General features: G+C 58.0%; 6 protein-coding genes and 3 non-coding genes across 21 annotated transcripts; 1 reads left to right on the top strand and 8 right to left on the bottom strand.

The window, feature by feature from the left end:
- Nucleotides 1–687: 687 nt before the first annotated feature.
- LOC119131904 (seizure 6-like protein) lies at nt 688–7,861 on the bottom strand. 5 transcript variants are annotated; one of them, XM_037266721.1, is made up of 17 exons: nt 7,215–7,861; nt 5,604–5,737; nt 5,333–5,525; nt 4,778–4,963; nt 4,521–4,692; nt 4,296–4,465; nt 3,881–4,075; nt 3,596–3,734; nt 3,255–3,442; nt 2,983–3,177; nt 2,559–2,750; nt 2,201–2,398; nt 1,674–1,709; nt 1,504–1,615; nt 1,312–1,420; nt 1,179–1,248; nt 688–856 (listed from the first exon to the last, which is right to left on the bottom strand). In XM_037266721.1, the coding sequence occupies exons 1-17, from the start codon at nt 7,285–7,287 to the stop codon at nt 840–842; spliced, it is 2,379 nt and encodes a 792-aa protein (XP_037122616.1). In that variant the 5' UTR covers nt 7,288–7,861; the 3' UTR covers nt 688–839. The 5 variants fall into 5 exon arrangements, with proteins under 5 accessions (XP_037122616.1, XP_037122618.1, XP_037122619.1 ...); XM_037266720.1 differs by having other exon boundaries at nt 724–856; nt 1,122–1,258; XM_037266722.1 differs by having other exon boundaries at nt 724–856; nt 1,122–1,228; nt 7,215–7,860.
- A 420-nt stretch (nt 7,862–8,281) lies between these two features.
- rpl17 (ribosomal protein L17) lies at nt 8,282–10,266 on the bottom strand. Of its 3 annotated transcripts, none has more exons than XM_037266775.1 (7): nt 10,202–10,266; nt 9,863–9,914; nt 9,643–9,683; nt 9,112–9,246; nt 8,838–8,936; nt 8,555–8,746; nt 8,282–8,362 (listed from the first exon to the last, which is right to left on the bottom strand). In XM_037266775.1, the coding sequence occupies exons 2-7, from the start codon at nt 9,900–9,902 to the stop codon at nt 8,315–8,317; spliced, it is 555 nt and encodes a 184-aa protein (XP_037122670.1). In that variant the 5' UTR covers nt 9,903–9,914; nt 10,202–10,266; the 3' UTR covers nt 8,282–8,314. The 3 variants fall into 3 exon arrangements, with proteins under 3 accessions (XP_037122670.1, XP_037122671.1, XP_037122672.1); XM_037266776.1 differs by having other exon boundaries at nt 10,063–10,227; XM_037266777.1 differs by lacking the exon at nt 10,202–10,266 and adding an exon at nt 10,021–10,044.
- Nucleotides 8,448–8,512, bottom strand: LOC119131972. Its single transcript, XR_005099763.1, has one exon. It is a non-coding gene; the product is annotated as a small nucleolar RNA SNORD58 (small nucleolar RNA).
- Nucleotides 9,019–9,084, bottom strand: LOC119131971. Its single transcript, XR_005099762.1, has one exon. It is a non-coding gene; the product is annotated as a small nucleolar RNA SNORD58 (small nucleolar RNA).
- Nucleotides 9,761–9,824, bottom strand: LOC119131973. The gene has a single exon (XR_005099764.1). It is a non-coding gene; the product is annotated as a small nucleolar RNA SNORD58 (small nucleolar RNA).
- Nucleotides 10,267–10,540: 274 nt separating the features above from the next.
- On the bottom strand, nt 10,541–15,704 carry mfhas1 (malignant fibrous histiocytoma amplified sequence 1). Of its 2 annotated transcripts, none has more exons than XM_037266708.1 (4): nt 14,046–15,698; nt 11,794–13,961; nt 10,954–11,121; nt 10,541–10,873 (listed from the first exon to the last, which is right to left on the bottom strand). In XM_037266708.1, exons 1-3 carry the CDS (start codon nt 15,380–15,382, stop codon nt 10,997–10,999), a joined length of 3,630 nt encoding a protein of 1,209 aa, XP_037122603.1. In that variant the 5' UTR covers nt 15,383–15,698; the 3' UTR covers nt 10,541–10,873; nt 10,954–10,996. The 2 variants fall into 2 exon arrangements, 1 of the variants encoding a protein (XP_037122603.1); XR_005099732.1 differs by lacking the exon at nt 10,541–10,873 and adding an exon at nt 11,271–11,468 and having other exon boundaries at nt 10,992–11,121; nt 14,046–15,704.
- Nucleotides 15,705–16,176: 472 nt separating this feature from the next.
- On the bottom strand, nt 16,177–17,651 carry ppp1r3b (protein phosphatase 1, regulatory subunit 3B). Of its 2 annotated transcripts, none has more exons than XM_037266772.1 (2): nt 17,546–17,651; nt 16,177–17,124 (listed from the first exon to the last, which is right to left on the bottom strand). In XM_037266772.1, the coding sequence occupies exon 2, from the start codon at nt 17,088–17,090 to the stop codon at nt 16,344–16,346; it is 747 nt and encodes a 248-aa protein (XP_037122667.1). In that variant the 5' UTR covers nt 17,091–17,124; nt 17,546–17,651; the 3' UTR covers nt 16,177–16,343. The 2 variants fall into 2 exon arrangements, with proteins under 2 accessions (XP_037122667.1, XP_037122668.1); XM_037266773.1 differs by lacking the exon at nt 17,546–17,651 and adding an exon at nt 17,383–17,539.
- Nucleotides 17,652–18,525: 874 nt separating this feature from the next.
- On the top strand, nt 18,526–22,471 carry LOC119131907 (serine/threonine-protein phosphatase 2B catalytic subunit gamma isoform-like). Of its 5 annotated transcripts, none has more exons than XM_037266735.1 (14): nt 18,526–18,857; nt 19,576–19,773; nt 19,850–19,974; nt 20,064–20,175; nt 20,515–20,660; nt 20,735–20,874; nt 20,972–21,049; nt 21,136–21,230; nt 21,323–21,448; nt 21,525–21,602; nt 21,663–21,747; nt 21,815–21,912; nt 22,007–22,033; nt 22,107–22,471. In XM_037266735.1, the coding sequence occupies exons 1-14, from the start codon at nt 18,809–18,811 to the stop codon at nt 22,253–22,255; spliced, it is 1,506 nt and encodes a 501-aa protein (XP_037122630.1). In that variant the 5' UTR covers nt 18,526–18,808; the 3' UTR covers nt 22,256–22,471. The 5 variants fall into 5 exon arrangements, with proteins under 5 accessions (XP_037122630.1, XP_037122628.1, XP_037122629.1 ...); XM_037266733.1 differs by having other exon boundaries at nt 21,525–21,747; nt 22,107–22,285; nt 22,327–22,471; XM_037266734.1 differs by having other exon boundaries at nt 21,525–21,747; nt 22,107–22,290; nt 22,337–22,471.
- Nucleotides 22,468–26,326, bottom strand: hsdl2 (hydroxysteroid dehydrogenase like 2). Its single transcript, XM_037266739.1, has 11 exons — nt 26,185–26,326; nt 25,288–25,451; nt 25,113–25,211; nt 24,593–24,707; nt 24,366–24,469; nt 24,086–24,184; nt 23,814–24,008; nt 23,642–23,713; nt 23,422–23,568; nt 23,220–23,348; nt 22,468–22,630 (listed from the first exon to the last, which is right to left on the bottom strand). Exons 1-11 carry the CDS (start codon nt 26,199–26,201, stop codon nt 22,521–22,523), a joined length of 1,251 nt encoding a protein of 416 aa, XP_037122634.1. The 5' UTR covers nt 26,202–26,326; the 3' UTR covers nt 22,468–22,520.
- Nucleotides 26,327–26,596: the final 270 nt, after the last annotated feature.

Here is a 26,596-nt window from a genome sequence, read left to right as displayed (position 1 = left end):
TCGAGGAGGGAGCCACAGGCGCTTTCTGGTCAGCAGGCAGCAAAATAGGCGTTCGTTAAACGGAAGATGTGTCAGCGACGGGACCATCGCAATCGTCCCAGCTCGTTTTCCGGTGACGTTTGACAGCTTTCACGCTCATTTGTAACGACGTCGCATTTATTTCTTTTGTCTCCTGCTCAAGAAAAGGTACAGCACAGCAGTCATCATCACACGACATGAATATGAATGACATCATGAGGAAGTCTTCAATTCCTCGCTTGACATATTTACATGAAGTCCGCCAGCCCCTCCCTCAACAGATTCGTTGGCTCAGCATCGCTTGCTTGCTCAGACAGACGGCTCTATGGGAAGTGGCTTTACATTCATTGCACAGGAAGGTGTGTAACAAGAAACAAGGTCATCGTAAGAGCTCCTAATTTGACAAATATCATTTCAAAGCACCCTCATTGTCCCACTTCTTCCCCGAGTTGCACTTGGCGACCGGTCATTTATTTCTATTTTTAAAAATCACACTTTGATTTAACGCGAGTATGCTGCGAGTATGACGCACGCGCACACGCGCACTTTTTAGTTGGGCACGTCTTCTTCACCGCTTCGAGATTTACGCAAATGTGTGCCGAAAACAGCTCAGGATTTGTTTTTCGATTTTTTTTCAAATGGCATCTCGCCTGGTGGCCGAGGGTTCGGCTCTTCGGGTCGTGGTTCTTTTGGTTTGCTGTTTCTGGGCGGCACAAAAACACAACAACAACACCTGCAGGTCATCAAGTGAAAATGATGAGAATCCGGAAGCGTGGTCACGACCCCGCCAACGCGATTGCAGCGCTCTTCAAATGGACACTTCATACTCGTGAGAGTCCTGCACACAAAGCAGAAAAGGGGGATAAAGCAAGCTAAACCAAGATATACCAAGTTAAGCTAAGCTAAAGCTAAGCTAAACCCAAGTTAAAGCCAAGGTAAAGCTAAGATAAGCTAAAGCCAAGCCAACCCAAGCTAAACTAAGACAAAATAAGCTAAGTTAAACTTCAGCCAAGCCTAAGCTAAGCTAAGCTAAACAAATAATACATCAAAGGTATATAGCGCTTTTTTGGACACTCAAAGACGCTTGTACTCAAAGCGCTCACACTCTGGTGGTGGCAGGCTGACAGAGGGTTAGGGTTAGCCGGCTGCATCATTCATACCCAGTGTGAGCAGCACTGGAGGCAAGGTGCCACACGGGACTCGGACAGAGCTGGGTCGGAATCGCCAACCCTACGGTCAACTGAACGGCCACGGGCGTCAGATAAGCCCAAGTTACAGCCGGCGCCCGCTTACCGCGCCGCCCGCCTCGTAGATGGCGCCGTCAAACTCGCCCTCCGCCACGATCTGCCGGTAACGGTGCGGGTACATCAGGGGCAGACCCAGGTCCGAGCCGGGGCGACACCTGACGGGAAGCGACGTCACGCGCAGGTTAGGGTAGGGCTCGCCGACGGCAGCCGCATCGTCAGTTCCGGCGAGAATCCCCACCGAGTGGCCAGCGCATAAATGCCTCCCAGGAGCGCCGACATCAGCAGAAGCAGGACTAAGGCAGCCAACGCCAAACTTGCGCCATCCACTGCCGCGCCGCCGGCATGTGACACTGACAACACACGTTCGCAGTGGCTAACGAGCCCACCCGCGCACGCACGCGCACTCACCTTCCAAAGCGTGGTTGGCGAGGCAGGGAGGCTCACCTGCAAGACACAGAGTCAGACATCAAGTCAGACACTTCCTGTTTATGGCTCTTGGCGCTGTGTGCGCCACGACCAAGCTCGCTCCGGACTGGCCCAAGCGTCCTTTGAGAGCCTGCTTTGGAACAGACTGAACCGTGACGTCAGTGGGACTGCAGATGACACCAGACCGACCGCTCTCGTCCAGGCCGAGTCGGAGGTCAAGCTAAGGGCCACTTTCTCCTTCCACAAATGCAACCGAGGCGGATGGACGCATGGACGTGGAACGGACTGATAAATCAGTCTCGGAATGGCAATCCATCCATCCCTCCCTCCCTCCCTCCCTCCCTCCCTCCCTCCCTCCCTCCCTCCCCCTCCACTCACAAGTCAAGCATCGGTTCTTTTTCATTCATTGATACGGCGAGTGGCCACCGTATCCCTCCACCGTCGTCACAAATGCAGCAAAAAAACCTTCAGCATTCACCAAGAAGACCAACGACGGATTGCCGGCTCACCCCTGCAGATGGGTAGCGGTCCGCTCCAGTAGGAGGGGGTTCCCTGGACGCACTCCACAGCGTCGTCCCCAACCAGCTGGTAGCCGCGGTAACAGGCGAAGGTCAGCGTCTCCCCGGGCAGGAATACGCGCTTGGATGTTGTCAGCGAGTAACCGTTGTCGGGGACGCCGGGGTCAGCGCACGTCAGCGAGTACTCGGCTGCAATGTAAACAGACATCAGGAATCGCTCTTTAGTCAGTCAGTCAGTCAGTCAGTCGGCCGGCCGGCTGGCCTGCCTGCGGCCAAGCAATCGACCGAGCCGACTCCCGCGGTCGGCAGGCTTCACACGCGGCGGGGTCGCTCGCGGCGACTGACTCACGGGCGCATCGCGGGAGTTGCGAAGTCCACACGGGCGTGCCCGGCTCACGGCCGTAGCAGGTGATGGTGGCGCCGCCCTGCAGGATGTAGCCGGGACTGCAGCGGTAGCGGACGGTGGTCCCCACCAACAGCTTGGTGTCCGACAGGGAGCGAGAGGCGTGCTCCACCTGACCTGGGTCTGAACAGTACATGACTGGCACAGCAGAAAAAGATCAAGGTTAGACACACGCACGGGTCGCTCAACGGGCCAGATCGCTTGAACAAAGCGACGGCGGACTCGTGCCGATGACCGCGTTTGGGAGCGTTGGCTCGTCGTCCGATCGCTCGCACCGTTGCGAGCCGGTGGGCGTTCCTCAATATGAAGAGGGCGTAATGGCGGAACAAAACGCATCCGGGGATATATCGATTGAGAAAGAGCTACTGACTCTTTTGACAAGATGGCGGCCGCGTGCTCCACGAGAGGTCCGGCTGGCACGTGAGGGTGGCGCCGCCCTGCAGGTCGTATCCCGGGTCGCAACGGTAGGTGACGCGGGAGCCGCGTCGCGCGGCGCCGTCCGCGCGTGTCCTCCAGCCGTTTTGGATCTCGGGCAGGTCAGCGCACGAGTCGTTGCGGGAGACCTCTGCGGAAAGGGAGAGTGAAGGGGCCAACCGAGGACGACGACGACAACTTGGCTTCCTGCTTTGGCTGGTGCCTCACCCATATAGTTAATGATGAAGCCCTCCCCTTTGCCCAGCGCCGGTCCTGAGCGGAAGGTGACGCTCAGGTCGGGGGTGGCGGAGAAGAGCTTGAAGGGAGCGCGACCCCCCGAGTAGCGGCCCAGCAGGCGGGCGGCGCCCTCGTCGCCATCCGTCACCGTCAGCGAGTCCCCTTGGCTGATGTTGAGACTGACGTGGGAAGGAGAAAAAGCTAGCGCTCGGCTTAGCTTCGAGAAGATGCACGCTATCGCGGGATGCTTTGGTGTCGGCTCAGTCCGTCTGTCAGTCGGTCCGTCTGCCTGTCAGTCAAGTCAGTCCGCCGGCGGGTGTGGTTGCCCTCACAGCTGCACGTCGACGAGCACCCGCTTGTCTTCTCCAACGTGGATGTTCCACGCGCACTCCTCGCCCTCGCCGTACCACTCGGGCCAGTTGGGCGACAAGATGACGCCGCCCGGTCCGCTCAGGTCGCCGCCGCATTGCGCTGACGCAGAAAGCAGACCCGGTCGCCAGGTTGCCTCGTGTCGCTCGCTGCCGGCGCTGTTCTTTTCTGGGTTATCTCGCTGGCGTTCTAGGCCGCTCGCTCGGGTCACCCGGCTTCGGTTTGTTGCAAGATGCCAAGTCGTTTACCTTTGCAAAGCGGTTCCGTGTCGTTCCAGTAAGGGTCTCTGGCACCGATGCACTCGATGACGGGCGGTCCCTGTTCTAGGGCGTGACCCGGGTCGCAAGCGAACTGGACCACGGCGCCCACGCCGTACAGGGGGTCCGATGTGGTGAAGTTGCCATTCTGGAGGTAGGGCTCATAGCAGCGACCTCGCTCGAAGGCTGTGTCGGTCGGTGCAAACGAGACGAGATGGGCTGCCGTTAGAACCCGGGACGACGGTCCAAAGCGCTACACGGACAATTGGATGGGAAGCAAAACTGGCAATTTTGCAGAGTGGAGCGATTCGCTTTGAGCGCTACCGGACTGACAAAAGCCAAACAACGTCAGCTGTAGGCCCGCCGGGGCCGGGTCTGAAACGTCGGTGTCGGTCTTGACACAAACCTTCGTAACGGATGTCGAATACGCCCGTGTTCTGGTCGGGCCGCTCTGTGAAGAACTGGATCCTCACGGCAGGACCCTCGCTGATCAGCCCCTCATAGGGGACGCGCGAGCTCCGACCCGAGTCGAAGAGCACCGGGGAAGCGGCATCCAGGCCGCTCCGCAGAACCAGTCTGAGCGGGAAAAGGCACTGTCAACGATCGTTTGGAGGCCGCCGTTCCGACCCACCTGTCGGCGGGTCCCAGCAGGAGGCGCTCCAGGTGCAGGTGCAGCTGCTGCTCCCCTGCGGCCTCCAGGGACCAGGAGCACGTGCGGTCCCGCCTGGGATCGGGCCCGTGGCGGGGCGAGGGGGACAGCACCCGGCCCAGGGTGGCGTTCTTCACCGTTCCACCGCAGAGAGCTGGAAAGAGGACGCCGTGGCGGCGGCTACACTGAGCTGCGCTCATGGGAAGGGGCAGGGCATCCTGGGCGGGGGTGCCACCCACCTCTGCAGGAGGGCTCCTTGCCGCTCCATGCCGGCCGTGAGGCGTTGACGCAGGTGAGCAGCGCTTGCCCCTGCAGGTGGTAGCCCATGTGGCAGTGGAAGCGGGCGGTGCCGCCGGGCAACAGGTCCAACACGGACACTTCCCCAAAGTGGGGCCGCTTGGGGAGTAAGCAACTCAGGCGGAAGACTGGCATGGCACACAACAAGGAAGAGAAAAGCCACCCAAAGCGTTAGCCTTGACGTTTCTCATGCTGGCAGCTAGGACACCATGGCTCGCTCGCCTTTGCTTTTTACAGCAGCAGCAGCAGCAGCAGCAGCAGCAGCAGAAAAAGAGGATTCAAGAGTTTTTGATGGCGAATAAAAACTCTTGAATCCTCTTTTTCTGCTGCTGCTGCTGCTGCTAATTGGCAGCATAGGTCCTCCCTCTCTTCTCTTGCCCCACGCCTTAGCGGCTAAGCTACGATTTCCTGTCATGCCTCCTTGCGCACGCAGGAGGCATGACAGGAAATCACAAAGTCGGGACGAGATGTCGAGAGCCGACGCAAACGGCACCTACTCTGGTAGTGCAGCAGGAAGGAGCCGACGGCGTCGCGCGGCGAGCTGAAGAAGACGGCGAGCGTGTTGCTGGGGCTGCGGATGACTTGGCCCTCCACCAGCAGGGTCTGATTGGCCAGCAGCAGCCAGGCCCCGCCCTCGGCCACACCCCGGATGGACAGCAGCTCGCCGTCCGACAAGTTGACGCTCTTTACCTGAACGCGCAAAAGCAGGCAGGCACAAAAGTATTGGGACAGCTGGGAACGGCCGCGTCACCACCACGTGTCACGTACCTGCAGCTCCACGCCGTAGCCCGCGTAGACGCTGATGGTGTACGTGCAGCGCACATGGCCAGCTGGGGGAAGCGCCTTTGACGAGTCGATGTAACCTTCAGGCTGCTGGAAGGTCGCCGAGCAGCTGGAAGTTTCTGAAGGGACCGAAAGAGCCTTTCACGCAGCGAGTGAAAGTAGTTTGCCATCGTCGTACGTTTTAATCCTCTGGAGGATTACGCTTGCAAAGATTTGCTGTGTTGTGACTCTGTGTGTGTCCTTGCATGTGTTTGTGTCTGCTAGTTGAGGATTTGGAAAAGAATTAATCTCACTTTCAGTGCGTGTAAAGTTCCCGATTAAGAGGAAGTAAAGATGTGGCCAAAGTGCGCGCACGCTCGTGGCTCGTGGACGCCTTGTCGAGTCTACACACAGCCTGCTTCAGACTTGCGAGTCAGCAACGCGTGTGCGTTTGGGCTCATATGAGACTTTGTTGTCTGAATATTACGGGTTGTTCGTGAACATTTTGTTAGATGTCTTGAAAATATACTGTGCAGCTATTTTTGTTTGTAAGCCCCAAACCAGCACAAGATTGTCATTACGCAAATGATGCGCTAATCAAACATCATTTAGTCATTCTCTCTCCACTCAGGTGTGATGACGAACACGAGCCAAGTGCACCTATTGCGCGCGCGCGCACACGCTTAGCCACACGTGCACATGGGAATACAAATGGGAATTGATGTAGCTTAAGCAGTCATGAGGCGCTTTACCAAAACATAAAATAGCACAGAAAATAGCACATTAAACATTGGCAATAATTCAAAGGGAACGATCACTCGCTATGCCTTCTTTCAAGCGGTCAACTTGGCAGAATACAGCAAGTCAAACTTGTTCATCCATCCATCCATGCATCCATCCACTCAAGGCATCGACGTCAAGTTGACGCTAATTCAATGATAGGTTTCTCCGCCGCGGGCTGGAATTGCGCAACTTGCCAAAGCTCTTCAACCCGAACCCTTTCCGCCGCGTTTTCTCGCAGCTCGCTCACACACGCACAAAAAAAGAGGATGCAAAAGTTTACACACCCCTGTTCAAATGCCAGAACCTTGTGGTTTTACAAACAAGCGCAAGAGAAATCAGACGATCTCTAGTGAAGAATCGCAGTGAAGCTTTTTGAGAGGCTGAACTCAAAGGAACAAGAGGGCTGGCTGGGGGGTGTAGTATTTCTCTATCCCCTGTATATGGGCAGTCACATTGGCTGGTGACCGACCACTAGTGCAAGGTGAGGAAACTAGCTGGCTGGCTGGCTGGCTGGAGGGGTTCCTAATATTGCGACCTGTGGTGGGATCTGCGATTGTTAAGAGGTGGACCGGAGTCACTCAACAGCTGCTCGATAACACACGCACAATCGCGCTCACGCTCGCCGCAGCAAGTGTTGACAACCTCGCGCGCGCACGCGCGCGCATCCGTCCCACGCCGCGGCGAACACGACGCAGAGCAGAGCATTGCAGAGCAAAGCAGGCAGGCATATGCGTCTAGGGTTGACGGGCTGGCTCCACGGGGATGCATGCCACCCCGTTCAAAAGACTGCAGCTAAACGACTGCCCGCCCGCCCACAAGCAGAGCGTGTCTCACCCGCACGCGGCGTAACGCAGCCGCAAGCCAACAACAGCAACACGCACGTCCGCCGAGACATCAAGACATGCATCAAGGGCGAGGATCCTCACGACGGTGGACAGGCTCCTGCCGCACGTGCAAGCTAAACTCGAATGAGTGCCACAGCAGCTTCCGGTTACCTCCTCACTCGCTCGCTCGCCCCTCCCTCCCCTCTCGCTCTGCCTACACGTCTTTCTTTTGGTCTCTCTGGCTGTGTTGGGCCGCAAGAGAAAGTGAACGAAAGCACAGGTGCCTCAAGCGGCAAATGAGGAGCTTTTATGCCTTTCTTTTGTCCTTGGGACCGACCGAGTGGATGCGTTTTTTGCCTTTCCCCTGCGCTGTTTGTACTTTGGACTGAGTGGATGCGTTTTCATGCAAAACGTTTGCCCCTGCAGAAGGAGTCAGTGGCAATCGTGTTGCAATATTTGAATTTGCCTTGCAGCTTTTGAGGGGGGCCAGACCTCCAAAATGGACGCCGAGTGGCCGGCGGCTGCCTCGTGCCGGGCCGGCCAGGCTGCCAGTCAGCCCAGGAGACAGCCAGCGGTTGGTTCTGGAAGGTCGCGCCTTGGGGCGCCAGGATGCATGGCGTCCTCCGAAAGCACATTTGCGAGCCAGCACCTGCCTGCGGGGATCGCCTGCTGGTGTCCACCTCCTGGTGTCCACCACATGGCGTCAGTGCACCTTGCCAAGGAAGCAGCCCAAATGCTTGACCGATTGAAAAAGAAGTGACACGCCTGCAGTCATTTTAGCATGGGATGTCATTTTACAGGGGTCACTCGCGTCTACGTTGAAAGCTCACATTCATTTCTCTTTGGGAGTTATCCCGGTCTACTCATTTTGGACCAGGACACGTTCCCCGGTCCGTCTCGGTGACACATTCCACCTTTGAGGCACACTTGGGTCCAGATCAAGCCCATAATTTCATTTTGGGATCCGGCGACCTTTTGAAAGCAGACTCGAGCGACTTTGTCCTTTTGGGAAAGGCGTCATCACGCGACCGTTTGGTTGCCGGCGACAACGCGACTGGATAGAATGGACACGTGAAGTCGGTGGCAAGAAGGTTTGCTTTTTATTGCAAGCTACTCGCGTGACATCAACTTCTGCTTCTTCAGCTTCTTCTGGGACACCTGCATGCGCGCGCGCACCCACACAAGACAAGAATTACCACGGCGGCCGTTATGACATCACGCGGCGGGCGGGTGACGCGGCGGCGTCGCTCAGCTTTAGAGTTTTTTCATTGCTTAATCCAAAGGTGTCCTAAGTAGTCATCACGGCAACACAACTTTGCCCCAGCACCCCCAAAATAGACACAGACCGACCTTCTTCTTCTGCGCCACCTCCTCCTCGGGCTTGGGGACGATCTGTTCCTTCTCGGTGAGGATCATCTCGATGTGGCACGGCGAGCTCATGTAGGGGTTGATGCGGCCGTGGGCGCGGTACGTGCGCCGCCGCATCTTGGGCGCTTTGTTCACCTGGATGTGCTCGATCACCAGCGAGTCCACGTCCAGACCCTGCGAACGCCCCGCCACATTGTCCAACAAGTATTACGAGAGGAACGTCGGGCAAATCGCTTCCGTTCGAAAACACGCCGCGTCCACCGACCTTGAGCTCAGCGTTGCTCTCTGCGTTCTTCAGCATGTGCAGCAGGAACTCGGCGCTCTTCTTGGGCCATCGGCCTTGCGTCCAGCCGAATTGCTTGGCCTGAAGGAGATGCAAGTCTTGAGACAGAGCAACAGACAGACCGGCAGGCAGGCATACTGACAGAGCGCCCGACCCCATCACAGCCGCTCAGAACAGAGTTTTGTCTCATGGTCAATCCAAAGGTGTCCTAAGACTGTCATCACAGCGGCCTGCGCCATGGTCGCCCTCCACTCACCTGAGCGCAGCGGCCCACGCCGCCGTTATAGCGTCGGAAGGGGACGCACTGATGCTTGACCACCACGTCCCGCAGGTACTTGTTGGCCTTGCGGATGTGCATGCCTTTGATGGCCTGGGCGGTCTCACGCGTGTTCTGCAACACATTAATACGAGTCTGTAGCCACAAACCTGACGAAATATGGCCAAACAAGATGGACGTCCATTGGAATGGAACGGGCGCCACGAGCTCAAGCAGCTTTCTCGCCACAAACGCAAAGTCCAGCCAAAGCGACCCAGCTGTTATGGGCCGCCACCATTAAAATTCAGCCACCCACAACTAGTCAGATAATCAAGACATCATGGGGAGAGCTCGTTTAACCAAATGTTCTCCAACCGCGCCCGCGAGAAGCATTATGGGTTGTGCTGAAGGTCCTCCGTCGATTCACTTTCTGATAGAACGTAATACTGTCTGTGAGCTTGACAAGATGCGGTCATTTCTATGCAAGTTCATCAAGGCAAGGTGTGCTCCAGGGTGTTGCGGCTGGCTCACCTTGAAGTGGACCCGCAGGTTGGAGCCTCTCGACTTGCATGCTAGGAGACAAAAGTTGGCGTAAGCAAAGTGTGCTTTGCTGTATAGGCAAAGTGTACGTGCGGTCGGGCGGGCCAATGGCGCTCAGTCGCAAGGTTGTTTTCATGGGAATCCAAAGGTGTCCTAAGTGGTCATCAGCGCGCCACCTCCCGACTCGGAGAATAACACGTCTGGTACTCACACTTTGTGGGGTTCTCGGGGTCCAAGGAGTAGCGGACCATTTTCACTCTTCTCTAAGACAAAACAAAGGAAAAGCGGTCAAACACAGAAAAGCGCTCTTCAATGAAACGACGTGGAGCGCGAAAGCAACCGAGTGCGGGCCCGGCCAACATGGCGGACCTTCAGCAAACGTTGACGACAAAATTCATGCCAAATTCCGACCTTTCACACAAACGGGCGAAGCCGACTGGTGCAGTCGCGTGTCTCAAACACTTCGAGAGCGTTTACAAGGAAGGATGGCGACAATTTGCACAAGATTTCCCAAGGATTGCGTGCCGGCGCGTCGGCTTATCGTCCTTACCGAATAGTCCGCGACGGGAAAAGGAAAAGGCGGAGCCACAGCCAAGCGCTTGTGCGCCGCTTAATTGGCAGCGCGCCCTGGTGGATGGAGGACGAAACTTCGGCTTTAAGTGTGTACCACCCAGATAGGCATGCAACGAAGGCGAGCGAGCGAGCGAGCGAGCGAGCGAGCGAGCGAGCTTGCTCACTGTATTAAAAGACCCATCTCCCAACATACATGAAAACTGGACTCACTTAGTGGCGATTGATTTGATGATATGATAGAACTTTATTCATCCCACAGCGGGGAAATTTACTTGTCACAGCAGCGCATACGAGTGCAAGAAAACAAGTGCCAAAATTTCAAAAAGGATAAATAATTCTTTCTTTTATTCACACGCCTCTCTTCTGATTGTGTAGCAAAATAAAGGCTTTATTTCCATGAAAAAGGCCAGTCATCCATCAGGCACTCTGTCACGTGTCGCCACGGTAACAACGAGGTTCCGTCACAATGACACACAAAAAGACATTTTGCTCATCTTTGGACACCAACTGAGGAGTAAATAGTCGCGTCGCCTGATGGAGCGTGTCCGGGACGCACCGATCCGTTCCCCGGCGTGTTTACAGCAGTCCGACGCTCTGGCGTCAGGTTCCTGAGAAAGCATCCCCGAGCCCTTCGCAGCAGACCGACAACCTGAAAGCCACACACGTCGCAACGTACGTGCTAACAAACTAGCTCAAGGAGAGGGTCGTTAAGTAACGTGCCAATCGTACCGGCGTGTGAGGTCGGTCGGAGTCTCTGTTGGGTGTGGCGGGGTCACTCGGGGCCAATGTCTGTGGGTGCGGGCGGGTAGACCAAAGCCACGTTAACTCGCTCAGAAGAATTCTTGGGACACGTCAGTTCGCTAACGCCTTCGGGACGCCGCTGGGACAGAAGCTCTCCTGAAATGTGGACACACGCCGTCATAATAAAGTGTGTGCGCGCGAGCGAGTTTGTGTGTGAACATGTTTGACACGCTGGACCAAACTGTCCCAATTCAAATGATTGACAACGCCAAGGCACTTAGAGTGGGCGTGGTCAGGGCGCTCACATGAGACGTTAAATCTCTGGCGCCTGTTCACGTGTGCCACGTAAATCCAGCGTGCGTGCGTGCGTGCGCTAGATCAAGGCATGTGGCTGTAACAGGATGGACTTAAGTTGCCGTCACTGACACGTGGCTCCGATTGATGCCTTAGCCATGTGGTTCTGAAAAGTCCACACGCACCCTTGTTGAATTTCTTTCTGTGAACTAAAACAAGGAGACCCAGATAAATCATTTGTGACCTTCAAAAGTTCTTCTGCATGACAGTGGCTTTTGATTTATGGTTAGGGTTTTGTTTCTTTTTTTTTTTCTTTTTTTTTTTAAATTTTGTACTTCCGTTAGTTTGAATGCAGGCTGCTTGCTTTTGACGGAGTATCTTGAAATGATTTCTCCGGGTCTCAGCTTTTGGCACGCAGTGGATGATGTCCCGAGTTGCTTTTGTGGCCAGATCTTTTCAGGTTTGAGCGAGCGAGCGGTTGGGCGGCCGGGGAAAGTTGCCCGTCATCCTCTGCAACGTTTGTGGCGTTCTTACCGGGGAAGGCGTGCGGGCTGGCCGAGCCTCTTCGCAGGCACTTGGCGCACAGGATGTGCTTGTGGTAGTGCAGACCGGGCCAGTCCTCCAGCAAGGCATCCAGCTCGCGCAGCAGCGGCGTGACAGCCTGCCACGCTGTCCACATGTTGGGCAGCGCGGCGCGGCTGCTGATGGACAGGGTGTGGGCCTGCGGTGGCGCCGGCCGGTGGCTGATGACCACCGGGACTTTTCCGCGGTACGCCAGGACGCAGCGCCGGCCGTCCCACCTGCGGACCACGTGTCGGTCGATGCGTGCGGCCAAGCGGGTGAAGATCCCGGGCGGGAGCAGGAAGGGGAAGCTGTAGCGGATCTGCAGCCGCTCGGCGGCGAAAGGGGGGCTCGGCGGCGCCCGGCCCCCGTCGGGCTCCGAGCTCCCGCCGCCAACTTTTGTCTCAAAGGCGCCTCGGAGTGGGCTCTCGGGGCTCCCGCCGCCGGGTTCCGTCTCAAAGGCGCCTCGGGGTGGGCTCTCGGTGCTCCCGCCGCCGGCTTCCGTCTCAAAGGCGCCTGGGGGGGGGCTCTCGGGGCTCCCGCCGCCGGGTTCCGTCTCAAAGGCGCCTCGGGTTAGGCTCTCGGGGCTCCCGCCGCCGGGTTCCGTCTCAAAGGCGCCTCGGGGTGGGCTCTCGGGGCTCCCGTCGCCTCGGTGGACGTACCCGGGGAATTTGTACCACAGCTCGGTGGTGCCTTTGGGAGGCTTGCCGCCGCGGGCTTTGTTGACGCAATAGCAGACGCCCATCTTGTCCAGGAGCTCCAGGACCGCGTCCACGTCCCGCTGGGTCTGGACGAGAGGGCGCAGCAGCCAGGGAATGGCGGAGGATGGCAGGAGGCCGTGGCTACGGAAAGCGTCCAGGTGGCGCTGTAGCTTCTCGCCGTCCTCATCGGGCTGCCGGGTTCCGGCGGCGGCAGCAGCGCCCGTCCCGTCTCTCTGGAAGAAGACGTTGAGGATGGCGAGGAGGCGCGGTGGCTTGTGAAAAACGTAGTCCTTCAGGGCGGGGCTGTCCTCCAAGTGCAGCAGCGCCCCGCTCCGGTGCAGGTAGGACAAGGCGCTTTGCAGGCGCTCCTCCCCCGTCAGCCCGGCCTGCTGGCCCAGACGAGCCGAGTCGCGGCGGGTCAGCCAAAACTGGGGGGACCGGCGGAGCAGCTCCTCCAGCGTCCGCCAGGACCCGGGCGGCGGCCGGTAGAGCTCGGGGAAGATGTCGGGGTGGCGGGCCACGGAGGTCAGTTTGCGGCAGAGGCGCCAGATGTCAGTCTGCTCGCCGCCAGGCGCGCCGCAGCTGACGCTCAGCAAGGGGGAGAGAATCTGTAGGCGGCGGTCCAGAAGCGCGCGCAGGCCAGCCTTCTTCCGCCGCAGGTTGCTGTCGGAGACGGCGTAGAAGGGGCTGTGCGGACAGGAGGCGCGCGCGGCGTAGCCTTGCTGCAAGGCCTGCTCCACCTTGAGTGCCGAGCCGGCCAGGACCTGGATGTCCCTCCTCTGCTGCAGGCCCACCTGCCGATGGATGTCCAGCTTCTTTTCCTCCAGCTCGGCCTCCCCGCACAGGTCGGCGTGCGTGCCCACCAGCAGCACCACGGCTTGGGGCACCTTGGCGCCCAGCAGGTGCAGGAAGTAGCCCACGTGGCTGTAGAAGCTGCACGGAGAGTAGGCCTGCAGGTTGACCACCAGGATGTAGAGCGCAGAGGGGGACAAGAAGAAGGCATTGAGCGGGTCCAGCTCGGGCTTTCCCGACAAGTCGTAGACAAGGAAGGCCGGGCCGCCCTCGGCCGCCCAGCTGCTGACTTGGATCCCCTGGCTGGCGTGGACGCCTTCGCTGTCGCTGCCGAGCCGGTTCTCGCTGTCGCTGAGCTGGCTCTCACTGTCGCTGAGCAGCAGGCTCTGGCTGAGCTGGCTCTCGCGTTGGCTCTGGCTGAGCTGGCACTCGCGTTGGCTCTGGCTGAGCTGGCACTCGCGTTGGCTCTGGCTGAGCTGGCACTCGCGTTGGCTCTGGCTGAGCTGGCTCTCGCGTTGGCTCTGGCTGAGCTGGCTCTCGCGTTGGCTCTGGCTGAGCTGGCTCTCGCGTTGGCTCTCGCGTTGGCTCTCGCGTTGGCTCTCGCGTTGGCTCTCGCGTTGGCTCTCGCGTTGGCTCTCGCGTTGGCTCCCGCGTTGGCTCCCGCGTTGGCTCCCGCGTTGGCTCCCGCGTTGGCTCCCGCGTTGGGTCTCGCGTTGGGTCTCGCGTTGGGTCTCGCTGAGCAGCTGGCTCTCACGTTGGCTCTCGTTGAGCAGGCACCGGCGCAGTCGCGTCTTCCCGGCATCCTTCCGTCCCACCAGGACCACTTTGAGTCTGGGCCTTGCTCGCACCTGTGAGCGCGCCGCGTCCCGCTGGTACGCGGCGATGTGCGGGATCCCCTTCATGCACACCTCGTACGGAGGCCGCACCAGCGGGTTGTCCTTCACCTTCCAGATGTTCACCTTGGACAGCCTGCCAAAGTGGTCAGGAAGGACGGCAATTTGGTTGCCCTGGAGAACCAGCTCCTCCAGCTCCACCAAGTCCACCAATGAGGCCGGCAGGTAGGCGATGTCGTTGTTGTCCAGCCAAAGGTTGACCAGGTTCTGCAAGCGCCCGATTTCCTCGGGCACCCGAGTCAGTTTGTTCCTGCTCAGGTAGAGTTCTTCCAGCCCCAGAATGTCCAGAAGAGCCCCAGGGAAGTCAGTGAGCTGGTTGGAGGACAAGTTGACCATTCGGAGCGTTCGCAGGCCGCCAAAGGCGTGCGGCAGCGTGGTCAGGCGGTTCCCGTCCAGCATCAGGCTCTCCAGGTTCTGCAGATGGCAGAGCGTGTGGGGCAAGGACTTCAAGCGGAGGCTGCTCAGCCACAAGATCTTGATGCTCTTCAGCTTCACCACGTCCTCTGGCAAAGCTTCAAACTGGTTCCCCGAGCAGTCCAGTTCCTCCAAGTCGCCCAGCGTCAGGATCTCGTGAGGGAACCTGCTGAGTTTGTTGTGGTCTACGTCCAGCGTGCGCAGCCGGGCCAGGCCGCGCAAGGACGCCGGCATGTCGCAGAGGTGGTTGAAGCTGACGTCCAGTTCCTCCAGAAGCTCCAAGGCGGCCATGCGCTCAGGGAGCCGCTGAATGCTATTGTGACTTACGCTCAGTTTCTTCAGCCGGCTCAGCCGGCACAGGCCCTCGGCCACGGCCCGGAGCCGGTTGTGGCTCAGGTCCAACTCCACCAGCTGCCTCAGCTCGAAGACGGCGCACGGCACGCTGGAGAAGCGGTTCCTGCGCAGCACCAGCACGCGCAGGTTGCTGAGACTGGACGCCAGGCCTTCGGGCAGCTCCTGCAGGAGGCTGTTTCCCAGGTTCAGGGCCTCCACGTGGGACAAGTCGGCGGCCAAGTCGGCGGTGGCCGCCGCCGCCGCGTCTTTGGGCTCGGGGGGCAGCTGGCGCAGATCGTTGCGCAGCTTCCTGGAGCGGAGGGCGGCGTCCCGCCACAGCTGGGCTGCCTTCACATTGCTCTCCAGAGGGCTCGGCGTCTGCTCCGCCTCCTCCCCCCGCTGCTTGTTTGTTTCATTCGGAGTCTTCATGGGTCACCCCTCAGCGAGCGAGCGAGCGAGCGACCTGCTGGCGGGCGGCGACCGGCCGGCGGGGAGGCCTTGACTGAGAAGGAGGCGGGGCTTCATGGCCGCCGAGGCGGACGCTGCTGACGTTTGGTCACGGAAGGAGAAAGTGAACATTTACAAAGACGAAAGTGAGGGGCCGCGGCCGCAGCGTCGACATGGCGGCAGGCAGGCAGGCAGGCAGGCAGGCAGGCAGGCAGGTTGACGAGACGCGCTCCTGCGCTCCTACTCTGATACTCTTCCTCTTCTCCTCCCCCGTCTCTTTTCCTGCTGCTGCTGCTGCGGAGAAAGTCGACGTCATCATCTCCCGCCCCCGTCCCGCCCCCAGCCAGTCTGCTTCCTATTCCCATACACCGACGTATTTTGATTCATTATTTGTTTCCTGGAGTCCGGTTTGTTTGGGTGCGTGGGGTCGTCCTCTACAATGTGTGTGTCAACGATGTCTTCATAAACTTTGCCCATTTTTAACAGTCATGTTCGCCTATTTTAACGACTGTTATTTTTGAGAACGTGACGCCATCCTCTTCCTCGCGTTATGTCTTTTTACGCTCTCAATCAAGCACAAGGCATTTGTTGAACGGAATTGGACCGCTTGAGTCAGCCGACACTTGCGTTTTTTGGGGGACGCATTTCTGCACGACCTCTAGTGGCCTTCGCGTGTCACTGCAAATCCAAAAGTACAGAAAGTGACGTCACGTCATCGCCTTGCCTTGCATTTCATTCGGAAGCAAAAGCTTGAGCCGGTCACGTGACCTGACACATTTCAATGAGCTCGTCTTTATTATCAAGGATCCTTTCGGAAATTCATTGCGACCTTGTTTCGTTTCAATGAGCACACGCGTGCAAGCAGCGTTTGAGCACTTCATCTGTGTTCGTTCCTTGGCTCAGCCCCTCCGCTCGCTCGCTCGCTCGCTCGCTCACTCGGGCTTCAGTAGTAGGGGCCCACGTTCTCGTAGCTGGCGTAGCTGGGCCACTCGGGAAGGATCCCCCGTCCACAGGTGAGGCTGCCGAAGGCGTCCAAGCCCGTGCCAAAGCGGCGCCCGCCGTCCCGCCGCTGCTTATCCTTGGCCCAGAGGATGCGGTAGTTGCGCCCGTGGTTGCTGTCCCAGTACTCGGCGCCAGCCACCTGGTAGCAGATGGCGAACTCCACGTGGCGCCGGGGCGCCAGCAGCTGCGGCGGCAGGCTCAAGCTGAAGGAGAAGGTGTCAGCGGAGGCGCTTTGGTACGAATCCCGCACGTAGGCGCACTCCACGTCCGAGTGGCTCGCCCACGAGTCGAAAGTGACGCGCAGCCGCACGCGTTTCTCAAAGGACAAGTTCTTGACCTTGACCGTGCCCGCCAGGGTCCGCTCCCTCAGCACGCACCTCTCCAGGCACACACACTTCCTGTCCACACTCTGGCGGAACAGCACGTAGTCGGACGCCGGCTGGGCGAAGTCCAGGACCAGCTCGTCGTCGTCATCCCGGTCGGCCGGCGGCGCAAGGAAGACGCTGGCGGGAATATAGATGGCGTCTTTGAACTGGGAGAAGACCTTGACGCTGGTGAGGGGCAGGCCTTGGTGGTCCGCGAAGGTCACCCGCTTCTTTCTGGAGGCGGGGCTCTGGTCTCGGGGACTGCTCCGGTATGCAAAGTCCTCCTGGGACAGGATGAGGGGCAGCGCCATGTCCGTCGGCATGTTGGCAGCGTGTGCGCGTCAGCTTAGCATCACCCTAAGGAACAAACGGGGCAAAAACATTGGCTTGACCTTTTGGATGCAAACCCAATGACGTATTTGAAGAAGCCGTCCATTTGATGGCAAAAACAAGGTTGGCGTCACTCCATGTCAGAAAAGACTTGGACCAAGCGTTTGAATGTGATGGACATTGATTTCCTTCTCAGCCAAAGCAGCAGCTTCAATATCACGCACATATAAAAAGGAAACAACGAAGAGCAGATGTCCATATACGGGAACTTGGCAGTATATTTACCTTGACGTGTCCCTGCATAAGTTTGAAAGTCGCACTCAGCCCTCTAACCTCGATGACAACCTGCCCCCCCCCCCCCCGCTCAATCACCCATGGTGCCAATCAAGTCAACTTTGGAATTGGACCCAAAAACCACCCGCACAGCATTAATAACGAGTCACCTGACCTCGAGTAACCCGACGTCCACGCGTGGCCTCGACAAAGTGTACGTCCATTTTTCGCCAAAAGTCCTCTCCAGCCCGCGCGCGGAGACGCACATGCAGCTTCAATTCAGCGGCGTGACGCGCGGGCCCAGCAGCCTTCTGCGGAATAGCCAAGAGCAGAAAGCAAAGAGTCGAATGGGCCAGAAAAAAAGGCGAAAGTGCAGAAAGTGTCAATATTTGTGTGCAGGCTGAAGTTCAACAGAACAAAAGCCACACGTCCGCACGCCGCCGTCCTTGAATGCGGCGCTCACCAGCTGCTCAAAACAGCCGCCGCAGGTGTCAATGGTGAATCAAAGCTGCTCAAGTCTATATGCCTAAGCCGAATTTGCACGCTCAACAAGCGCAAACTTGACAACGGCTTGGTGGAGAAACAAGATGACAATTTGAAAAAAGCAATGAAGCAAACCAATGAGAGCGCTTGTGTGATGCGCACTGCATGGGAGGAGGGCTCGCAAAACGACGGACTCCACCTTCAACTTTCACAAAGCTTATTTGTTAGCGCTGCAAAAACACGCATGCGCAAAAAGCCAACGTGACGCTCCTTTGTCCCAAAAGGTTGCACGCTGGCTCCCTCTAGCGGGAAGACCACGAATGAGTGCCGCAGTACGAGTCACTTGGATTGACTTTATGCATTTCGAGATTGATAGGATAAGCGGATGGCTGAAGGAAGGAAAAACAAAGAAAAAGAGGGGGAAAAAACAGTCACAACGAAAGATACATCTAAGCGGTAAACACGATGGTGCACTGAATGGGAAGCTCCATCCAAGGGGTTAAACACGCACTGGCAACGTGCTTTCATGGCGGAGGGGGAAACAACATGGCTGCCCTCGGGCGTCAGTCAGCAATGCCGTGGGTGGGTGTGTTGGGGGAGGGGGGGGGGGGGGGGGCGTTCAGGCCAGAACAATCGAGCGCGGAGCGCGGAGCGGGGGGCGGCCGGCCAAGCCCCTCCCCTTTTCTTTTGCTTGCCGTACGCGCTCCCTCCCCGACCCGGCGCAAAATCAGGAAGTCGTCGAATCCATCGGGTACCGGACCCTCCTGGCCCCCACACTCCTCCCCGCCCCCGGACTCAAGTTGAACTCCGTCTCAGCTCGGCTCAGCACGGCTCGGCTCACCCCTCGGCGGCCTCCAAGTGCGGCGGCGGCTGCGAGACGCGCGGAGCCACGGCTAGCTCCTCGGCTAGTCTGGGCGTCAGTTCCCCGAGTTGTCTTGATTCGTTTGGGCGCAAAATGTCCACCAAAGAGTACAAAGTATCCACCACGGAACGGCCCATTAAAGGTGACCGCCGCATTTTCCTCGTCTCCTTCTTCGACGGCTTTATTCGTGTGGCCTAGCTGCGAGCTGGCCTCGACGGCCGTGTTACGCGCACGATTATGACGTCACTGGCGTCGACTGACCGACACGCCCCAGGACACGCTTGAATCGAAACAGTCGCTTAAAAAAGATTCCAGTTTTATGTTATAATGGCATAAAGTTCATCTGCATTTGTCAAAGGAAACTTTCCTCTGGTTCAGGTCACCACCTTGAAAATCTTTTTCAAAACTATATATTCTTTCGAGGAGCGCTACGTAGAAATAGGTTGACGCCAGCCACTGGATTAAAAAATGAGGGTGAAAATGGAGGGTACTTCACGCGAGGTTCATTCCTAGGTCTTCGTTTCATGCGACCCTAAAAAAAAATGACCATGACTGCCATGCCATCAGACACGGAAATGAATGCACTACTGAAAGTTTCAAAATGAATCTTTAGCAACACTACTCCTGCGTGTTTGGCAGAGAATTGGCTAAATTATTGCGCCTGCATCAGTGTTTTCGTATCCACAATATTTGAATCAATGTAAATTCCAAGCATGTCAAGTTGAGGGTTCTATGTTCGCATGACCTTTCCTGGCATTTTAGTCATTCAGCCACGGTACCAACGTCCCAATTGTGGTGTTCTGGCACCTCGCAAATGTGCGCTTGCACGTGTGTGTGTGTGTGTGTGCGTGTGCACGCAGCGGTGCCATACCCACCGGGGACGCGTCTGTCGGTGACGGAGCTATACACGGATGGGAAGCCTAACGTGGACGTGCTGAAGGCGCACCTGCTGAAGGAAGGACGCCTGGAGGAGGAGGCGGCCCTGCGCGTCATCAACGAGGCCACCGCCATCCTGCGTCAGGAGACCTGCATGCTGGATGTGGACGCGCCCGTCACAGGTACATCACTGGTACATCACTGGTACATCACTGGTACACACGCCCGTCACAAGTTGTAACGCGTGTGTGTGTTTAGTATGTGGCGACGTGCACGGCCAGTTCTTCGACCTGATGAAGCTTTTCGAGGTGGGCGGCTCCCCCGGCAGCACCCGCTACCTGTTCCTGGGCGACTACGTGGACAGGGGCTACTTCAGCATGGAGGTAAGCGCTGGCCGAGCAGCAGCGCTGGCCGGCCGTCCGTCCGGCCGTCCGTCTCCCCGGGTGACGGCGGGCCCCGTCCATCTCCCCAGTGCGTCTTGTTCCTGTGGGCTCTGAAGATCAACCACCCGGACACGCTGTTCCTGCTCAGGGGAAACCACGAGTGTCGACACCTCACAGAGTACTTCACCTTTAAACACGAGTGTGAGTGTTTCTCATGACGGCAACTTGGCAATGTGTTTGGACTTTGAGTGGGTTTGAAGAGCAGCTTGGAGCGCGGGACCTGGGCAAAGACCTATCCCGGGCTACTTGACGCCAGCTCGGGAATCTTTAAACGCGCTGCGGTCCGTACTTGCTTCATGCTGCCACCGATGCTCAAGTGTGCTCACGTTTGACCAATGGAATTGCTCGCCCCAAGACGGTGGAGCCATGAACCTACCCACACACACACAAATACATTTTCCTTGGTTGTGATTTACAAAAGATTTTCATTTTTTTGGGGTCAACTTAACCTGGGCCGTGTCCGCCGCCCCGCACGCGCAGGCAAGATGAAGTACTCGGATTGTGTGTACGAGGCGTGCATGGAGTCTTTCGACTGCCTCCCTCTGGCGGCCTTGCTCAACCAGCAGTTTTTGTGCGTCCACGGGGGTCTGAGTCCTGAGATCGGCAGTCTGGACGACATTCGCAAGGTCAGCGCGCCGGCCGGCCGGCCCTGCCCTCGGCCCGGCCACGTAACGGGCGTGTGCGTCCTCTCTGTGTGCAGCTGGAGCGCTTCAAAGAGCCGCCGGCCTTCGGGCCCATGTGCGACCTGTTGTGGGCCGACCCCGGCGAGGACTACGGCACAGAGAAGAACCGGGACCACTTTAGCCACAACAGCGTGAGGGGCTGCTCTTACTTCTACAGGTAAGGTACAGGTGGTGGGACGGACGGACGGCGCGCCGTGAGCGGGCAGAGCCTTACTTTGCCACACGGCACCCACCTTACCTGTCTGCGCGTGCAGCTACGCCGCCGTCTGTGACTTCCTGATGAACAACAACCTGCTGTCTGTCATCCGGGCGCACGAGGCGCAGGACGCCGGGTAAGGAACCCACGTGGCCGACACGCGCGCGTGTTGTCCGTCCGCCGCCGCACGTTAACGTGCGCTCGTACGGCTGGCCGGGTCAGTTACCGCATGTACAGGAAGAGCCAGACGACGGGCTTCCCGTCCCTCATCACCATCTTCTCCGCTCCAAACTACTTGGACGTGTACAACAACAAAGGTGAGCCCAAGCGAGCCTCCTGCATTTCCGCTTTGTCCGGGAACTGCCAATGCTGCCGCTGCTGGCAAAGTTGTCCTTTTGCCCTGCGTCAGCTGCCGTGTTGAAGTACGAGAACAACGTGATGAACATCCGTCAGTTCAACTGCTCGCCACATCCTTACTGGCTGCCCAACTTCATGGACGTCTTTACGTGGTCGCTGCCTTTTGTCGGAGAGAAAGGTCAGTGGGAAGGCCGCGCCACCCGCCCTGCGGCGGCCCGCCCCAGCACCCCCTTACATCTGTGCCGCGCCCCCAGTGACGGAGATGCTGGTCAACGTGTTGAACATCTGCTCCGACGACGAGCTCATGACGGACGCCGACGACGCAGGAGAAGGTGCCGCTCGCGACTCACAATGGCCTCTGAGTAAAAGACTCAAAGCATTTCCCCTTGCAGGCGGCGCCCCCGCTGTCCGGAAGGAAGTCATCCGGAACAAGATCCGTGCCATCGGGAAGATGGCCCGAGTCTTCTCTGTGCTCAGGTCAGTCTTAAGTGTGAAGGCTCACTCCGGCCCGATGGGCTGGCCTCCTTGACGTGCGTGTGCGCAGAGAGGAGAACGAGAGCGTGCTGCAGCTCAAAGGCTTAACGCCGTCCGGAACGTTGCCGCTTGGCGTGTTGTCGGGAGGCCGGCGCACCCTGCAGAGCGGTGAGACTTGGCCCGACACGCTAACGCGCTAACGCGCTAATGCTCGCCCTCTCTTTCTTTGCCGAGCGCGTCTGACTCGTCTTTCTGGCCGCAGCCACGGAGGAGGCGGAGGAAGCCGGAGGTAAGCGCGTCGCCGCTTTGGCCCGTCGCCACATGTTGCGATTACTCGACTGACACAGGGCGTCGCCCGGCAGGCGGCGACAACGACTTCAAGCCGCCGCCGCGTAGGATCCAAAGTTTTGAGGAGGCGCGAGGCCTGGACCGCATCAACGAGAGGATGCCGCCGAGACGAGATGGGCCCCGGGCCGCGCCGCTTGGTGACAGCGGAACGGACGAGGCTTAGCCCCTGGAATCTTGCCCCACCCCACCACACACACAGAGTCACACACACAGAGTCACACACAGAGTCACACACACACAGAGTCACACACACACACACACAGAGTCACACACACAGAGTCACACACTTCCTCATCCACGCTCGGACGCCGGCGGTGGACTTTTTGGTTTGCACCGGCATATGCGGTTTACATCCTCAATAAACAAGGCTAAAGCGCTTCTCGTTTTGACTTTTATTGACGTGAGGATATCATCATTACCTGATGACATCACAGCTTGGACATGCGGCCCATCATCTTCTCCAGCTTGATGGCGAGCGTCATGTCGCCGGCGATGCGAAGCTTCCCCGACATGAACGCCATCGTCGGCTTCAGCTTGCCTGCGCGTAGGTGGGAGGGAATATGTCAGCGTGGATGGGAACGGCTCAATCGACCACATCGGCCGGCTCATGGCAAAGAATGCAGTACAATATGGTTACCACGTGTGTCCACAAAAACACAACAGAAAGGTGGTCATGCGGCGAGACACGTTACCTACCATGGACACCAGTTAGGCCCTTTAGCTCCGCAACACTGTTAGCACGCAAACAGGTTTCGCTGCCAAATTCGCGAGAATAGCTTAAGCTGTTTCCACTCTGCCCCCGGCTGCCGCTGCGGACGAACCGTGACGAGCGCCGAGACACGAGCGGGCAAAGCACCGGGCTGCCGTTGCCACGCAAGACATGTCGGTTGACCAAACGTTGCCAGTCACGGCGCAAACAACAAACTTGGGTGGCCATAAGCAAATGTGGAAACATAACTTTAACTTGGAGATTCTCCGTGCTCCAGTGGGAACAATGGTCATTGATTTCAAAGAAATAAACGGCAGCGCTCCCCCTGCACTGACATCGATTCAAATTACGGAGGAAAGTGCCAGCCGGACACCCAGGACACATTTGCGTGCAGAAAGGTCGCCGTGGAAACGCTCACCCGCAAACATTTTGCTAAAGTCGGCCGAGTCCATGGTCATGACCACGTCGGGCTCGGCGTGCGGCTGGCCCGGCCCCGCGCTGCCCGCCCCGCTCTTCAAGTCCAGGAACCAAACCCCTGCGTGTTCTCCTGCCAGAGGGGGTGGGGGGGACAGGTGAGAGAGACGTCCCCTTTTCGTGTGGGCGTCCAACATTGAAATCACCTGAAAGGTCAAACCGGTAGAGCGCCTTGGTGGACTTAACCAGATCCTCGTTGAGTACGCCTCGGATCACCTCAAACGTGCTTTCTATGGGGCCGCCGGGAGAAGACGTGGCCGACGCGGACGGCGGCTTGAAGGCGGGTGTCGCCCCTAGCGACGAAGCAAACACTATCAGCTGCCAATCATCCAAATTCAGCAAGCAGGCAAGCGCGACCACCATTACCGTGTTGCTCCATTTGCTGGGCCAGCGCCTCGGGGGTCTCGTCTAGAAAGAAGTCGGGCAGGAGCGGGTGACCTGCGGACCAATCAGAAGGCAGCGTGAGACTGCGGCGGACAGGGCAGGGCAAGGCAAGGCAGGGCAGGCCAGTCCGCGTGCAAGGAAGCGAGCTAGCGACCTGGCTGGACGGCGTACTGATCCATGTCTCGCACCCCCTCCTCCCGCAGAACGTCCTCATCCACCAGGAAGTGACCGGTAAAGGTTTTGGGCCGCGTCAGGACGGCGTAGGCGGCGTCCGCCATGATGTCCGCAGTACGACACTGCTTGGCCACGCCTTCGCCGCCCAGCATGTCCATGGCCGCCGTCTGGATGGCTGCGGCCACAAAGCCACGGCTCCCGTTAGCGTGCGAGCGCCCGGCGCGTTAGCCGAGGTTAGCGCGCCTCGCTCACCGGTTCTCGGCCAAAGGGCGTTCACGGCGATTTGACCTCTGAACTCTTCCGCCATCCCCAGGACGCACATGGACATGCCGTACTTGGCCATGGTGTAGGCTGAGTGCGACACGGGGGCAATGTCAACTCATCATCATCGCCCCGACCCCGGCCGCCCGTCGGGTCTGTTGCTATGGTTATGCGTGCCAGCCGTACCGCCGGTCATCAACTTTCAGTGCGTCCGCGGTCACCGGCGCATCAGTCGCTCGGGATCCAACAAAAAGTGGGTGGCCTTGCTCACCTGTGTGGTTCTTGAACCAGACGGGGTTGAGGTTGAGAGGCGGCGACAAGTTGAGGATGTGTGCAGACGAACTCTTGAGCAGGTGCGGAATGACCATCTTGGACCTGGCACCCCAAAATTGGTCAGTTACGGAGGGCAAAAAAAGTGGCAGACTCCTAATGGACTGAAAGTGACGTCAAGAAAAGAGGCTGGCTCGCTCACGTGCGTGCGTGTGGCTTGGTACGTACGTCATGTATGTTCCTCTCAGGTTGATTCCTAGCATGAGGTCCACCTTCTTCATGGGCGTTGACAAGGTTCCCGTCAGGCTGATGGCGCTGGCGTTGTTCACCAAGACGTCGATGCCTGGCGACCGAGATGACAAAGCCGGCACACCGCGTTAGCGATCCCTCCATATCGTGGCACTTTTGTACAAAATAAAAATCACCGTCGACTGCGCAGTGAGTCGCCGAAGCGAGTGGCAAGCGCACGTTAGCGTATTGTTGGGTAATTTGAAAAGGCTCTCATTTTTGTGGGCAAATAATCATCTCAAGAGCGGATGGCTTCAAATGGATGCTTTTGCAGATTTGCGGTCGTCTCTACTCGATTCATCGCTTCGGTCAACATATCGGAACCATGGAGCGGGCGGGCGGGCGGGCGGGCGGGCGGACGGACAGCCGCGAGCCCGTCGCCTCTGCGGTCATTCGCAATGTCAGCCTGGTTCCCGGTTGGGGATTCGCGGCCCGTTTTGGAGTTCAAAGCCTTCCCGACCTCCAAACTTGTCAACGGCTTTCCGAACGGCGTCTTCAACTTGTCGCTCGTCTCGGATGTCCACCACGCACGGCAGCGCTTTCCCGCCCAAGTTCTCCACTGCAGAGGAAAAGGGCCAAAAGGTCAGGTTGGGGCCTGGCCACGCACACGCTCGCTCGCTGACGGGCCAACGCACCCTCCTGCGCGGCGCTGTAGATGGTGCCGGGCAGCTTGGGGTGAGCCTGCGCCGTCTTGGCGGCGATGACCACGTTGGCGCCGTCTCTGGCGGCCTTCAGGGCGATGGCCTTGCCGATGCCACGGCTTGCGCCCGTGATGAACAGCGTGCGGCCTGCCAACTTCCTGCGCAGAAACGAGACGCGGGAGGGCTATCACTCGCGAGGGAGGAAGGAAGGAAGGAAGGAAGGAAGGAAGGAAGGAAGGAAGGAAGGAAGGAAGGAAGGGCCACACCAAATCCTTCTTTGGCCATATAAAGCAAGCCACAGGCCTTTGGTGCATCCGCTTGAGGGCTCTCAGAAAACGAGCCACAGTCAGAAGCAAAGCCGAGCAAATAACAGCTGCAGAGCAAAATTGCTACGAGAACGTACATTTACATTTGGAACTATTTCAAGAAAAGAGGGGAAAAGTTCTCCTGATCTGCTTGGCTCATGCAAGCCTTCAGTGTGGAGACGATCTGGGTTTTTATTTTGTCCCGTCCCTACTTGATGTGCCTTGGCGATCAATACAGGCTTGGACGGACGTCAATCACCGGTGACAAAGCGCAGCTGTGCCAATGAGGACAAAGCTATTGCTAAAGTCATGCGAGCGAGCACGTGCTTCTCAAAAGGTGGCGGCGGGGCGCGTCACCTCATTTACCATGTTAATTAGATTCAATTTATAGTCGTTGAGACAAAAGGGGGGGGGCAGTAATTGAAAAGTACTGTGCTAAGCTAAGCCTGAACGACTCGGACACTCGGTGCTAACGTTTAGTAAAAGCACAACAACCATCAGTGTCAGCGTTGCTTGACACTTTTGAGGGTGATTTGTCTGTTTTAATAGCACGTGAAGTTGTCCAAGAGGGCGGCTGCGAACTCACCCGCCGTTTGGAAGCATGGCCACTCCGAAAAACAACCGCGGGGCGACGGTGAACAAAATACACAGGAGGGAAGAGGACAAACGACTTTTCGTCCACCTTTCACCCAGTGAAGGCAACCGGAAGTCCGTCCCTCCCTGGCCGGCCAGCCGGCTCCATTTCCGGTCTCCTGCCAAAGATCCCCACGATTCGTTGAGACGTCGCACACGTTCACGAACGCGCATCCAAAAGGGAATCAAACAAAGGGAAAAGACGCACTTTGAGCTGAGCTGCGGCCATTCTGTGTGGTGGGTCGCACAATCATGTTAGCAAATGTCACGCGTACACGCAGTGAGGGTCCTTTTTAAAGAAAAAACTTTATTGTTGACGTGACAATTCAATTGTGCAGTGTGATTGGTCGATAAGCTGAGATGTG

This window comes from Syngnathus acus, chromosome 12, assembly GCF_901709675.1.
Source record: "Syngnathus acus chromosome 12, fSynAcu1.2, whole genome shotgun sequence".
NCBI lineage: Eukaryota > Metazoa > Chordata > Actinopteri > Syngnathiformes > Syngnathidae > Syngnathus > Syngnathus acus.
The sequence above is the reverse complement of the archived record's forward strand: the minus strand, read 5'-3'. Positions and strand labels throughout refer to the sequence as shown.

What these genes read in the sequence shown, in the direction of transcription:
- mfhas1 (XM_037266708.1), bottom strand. Translation starts at nt 15,382, where the DNA reads ATGAAGACTCCGAATGAAACAAACAAGCAGCGGGGGGAGGAGGCGGAG. An exon ending in GAGAGCCAGCTGCTCAGCGA is followed by an intron (nt 13,962 to 14,045) that starts GACCCAACGCGA and finishes GAGCCAACGCGG; the next exon opens with GAGCCAACGCGAGAGCCAAC. An exon ending in CAGCCCGCACGCCTTCCCCG is followed by an intron (nt 11,122 to 11,793) that starts GTAAGAACGCCA and finishes TCCACATTTCAG; the next exon opens with GAGAGCTTCTGTCCCAGCGG.
- LOC119131907 (XM_037266733.1), top strand. Translation starts at nt 18,809, where the DNA reads ATGTCCACCAAAGAGTACAAAGTATCCACCACGGAACGGCCCATTAAA. An exon ending in GGCTGCTCTTACTTCTACAG is followed by an intron (nt 20,875 to 20,971) that starts GTAAGGTACAGG and finishes CTGCGCGTGCAG; the next exon opens with CTACGCCGCCGTCTGTGACT. An exon ending in GGAGGCGGAGGAAGCCGGAG is followed by an intron (nt 22,034 to 22,106) that starts GTAAGCGCGTCG and finishes GTCGCCCGGCAG; the next exon opens with GCGGCGACAACGACTTCAAG.
- rpl17 (XM_037266775.1), bottom strand. Translation starts at nt 9,902, where the DNA reads ATGGTCCGCTACTCCTTGGACCCCGAGAACCCCACAAAGT. An exon ending in GCGTGGGCCGCTGCGCTCAG is followed by an intron (nt 8,937 to 9,111) that starts GTGAGTGGAGGG and finishes CATCTCCTTCAG; the next exon opens with GCCAAGCAATTCGGCTGGAC. An exon ending in AGGTGGCGCAGAAGAAGAAG is followed by an intron (nt 8,363 to 8,554) that starts GTCGGTCTGTGT and finishes GCGCGCATGCAG; the next exon opens with GTGTCCCAGAAGAAGCTGAA.
- LOC119131904 (XM_037266720.1), bottom strand. Translation starts at nt 7,287, where the DNA reads ATGCATGTCTTGATGTCTCGGCGGACGTGCGTGTTGCTGTTGTTGGCT. An exon ending in CTGCGTTACGCCGCGTGCGG is followed by an intron (nt 5,738 to 7,214) that starts GTGAGACACGCT and finishes CGGTCCCTTCAG; the next exon opens with AAACTTCCAGCTGCTCGGCG. An exon ending in CACGGAACCGCTTTGCAAAG is followed by an intron (nt 3,735 to 3,880) that starts GTAAACGACTTG and finishes TTTCTGCGTCAG; the next exon opens with CGCAATGCGGCGGCGACCTG.
- hsdl2 (XM_037266739.1), bottom strand. An exon ending in CTGGTTCAAGAACCACACAG is followed by an intron (nt 24,185 to 24,365) that starts GTGAGCAAGGCC and finishes TGTCGCACTCAG; the next exon opens with CCTACACCATGGCCAAGTAC. An exon ending in CGCCCTTTGGCCGAGAACCG is followed by an intron (nt 24,009 to 24,085) that starts GTGAGCGAGGCG and finishes TTGTGGCCGCAG; the next exon opens with CCATCCAGACGGCGGCCATG.
- ppp1r3b (XM_037266772.1), bottom strand. Translation starts at nt 17,090, where the DNA reads ATGCCGACGGACATGGCGCTGCCCCTCATCCTGTCCCAGGAGGACTTT.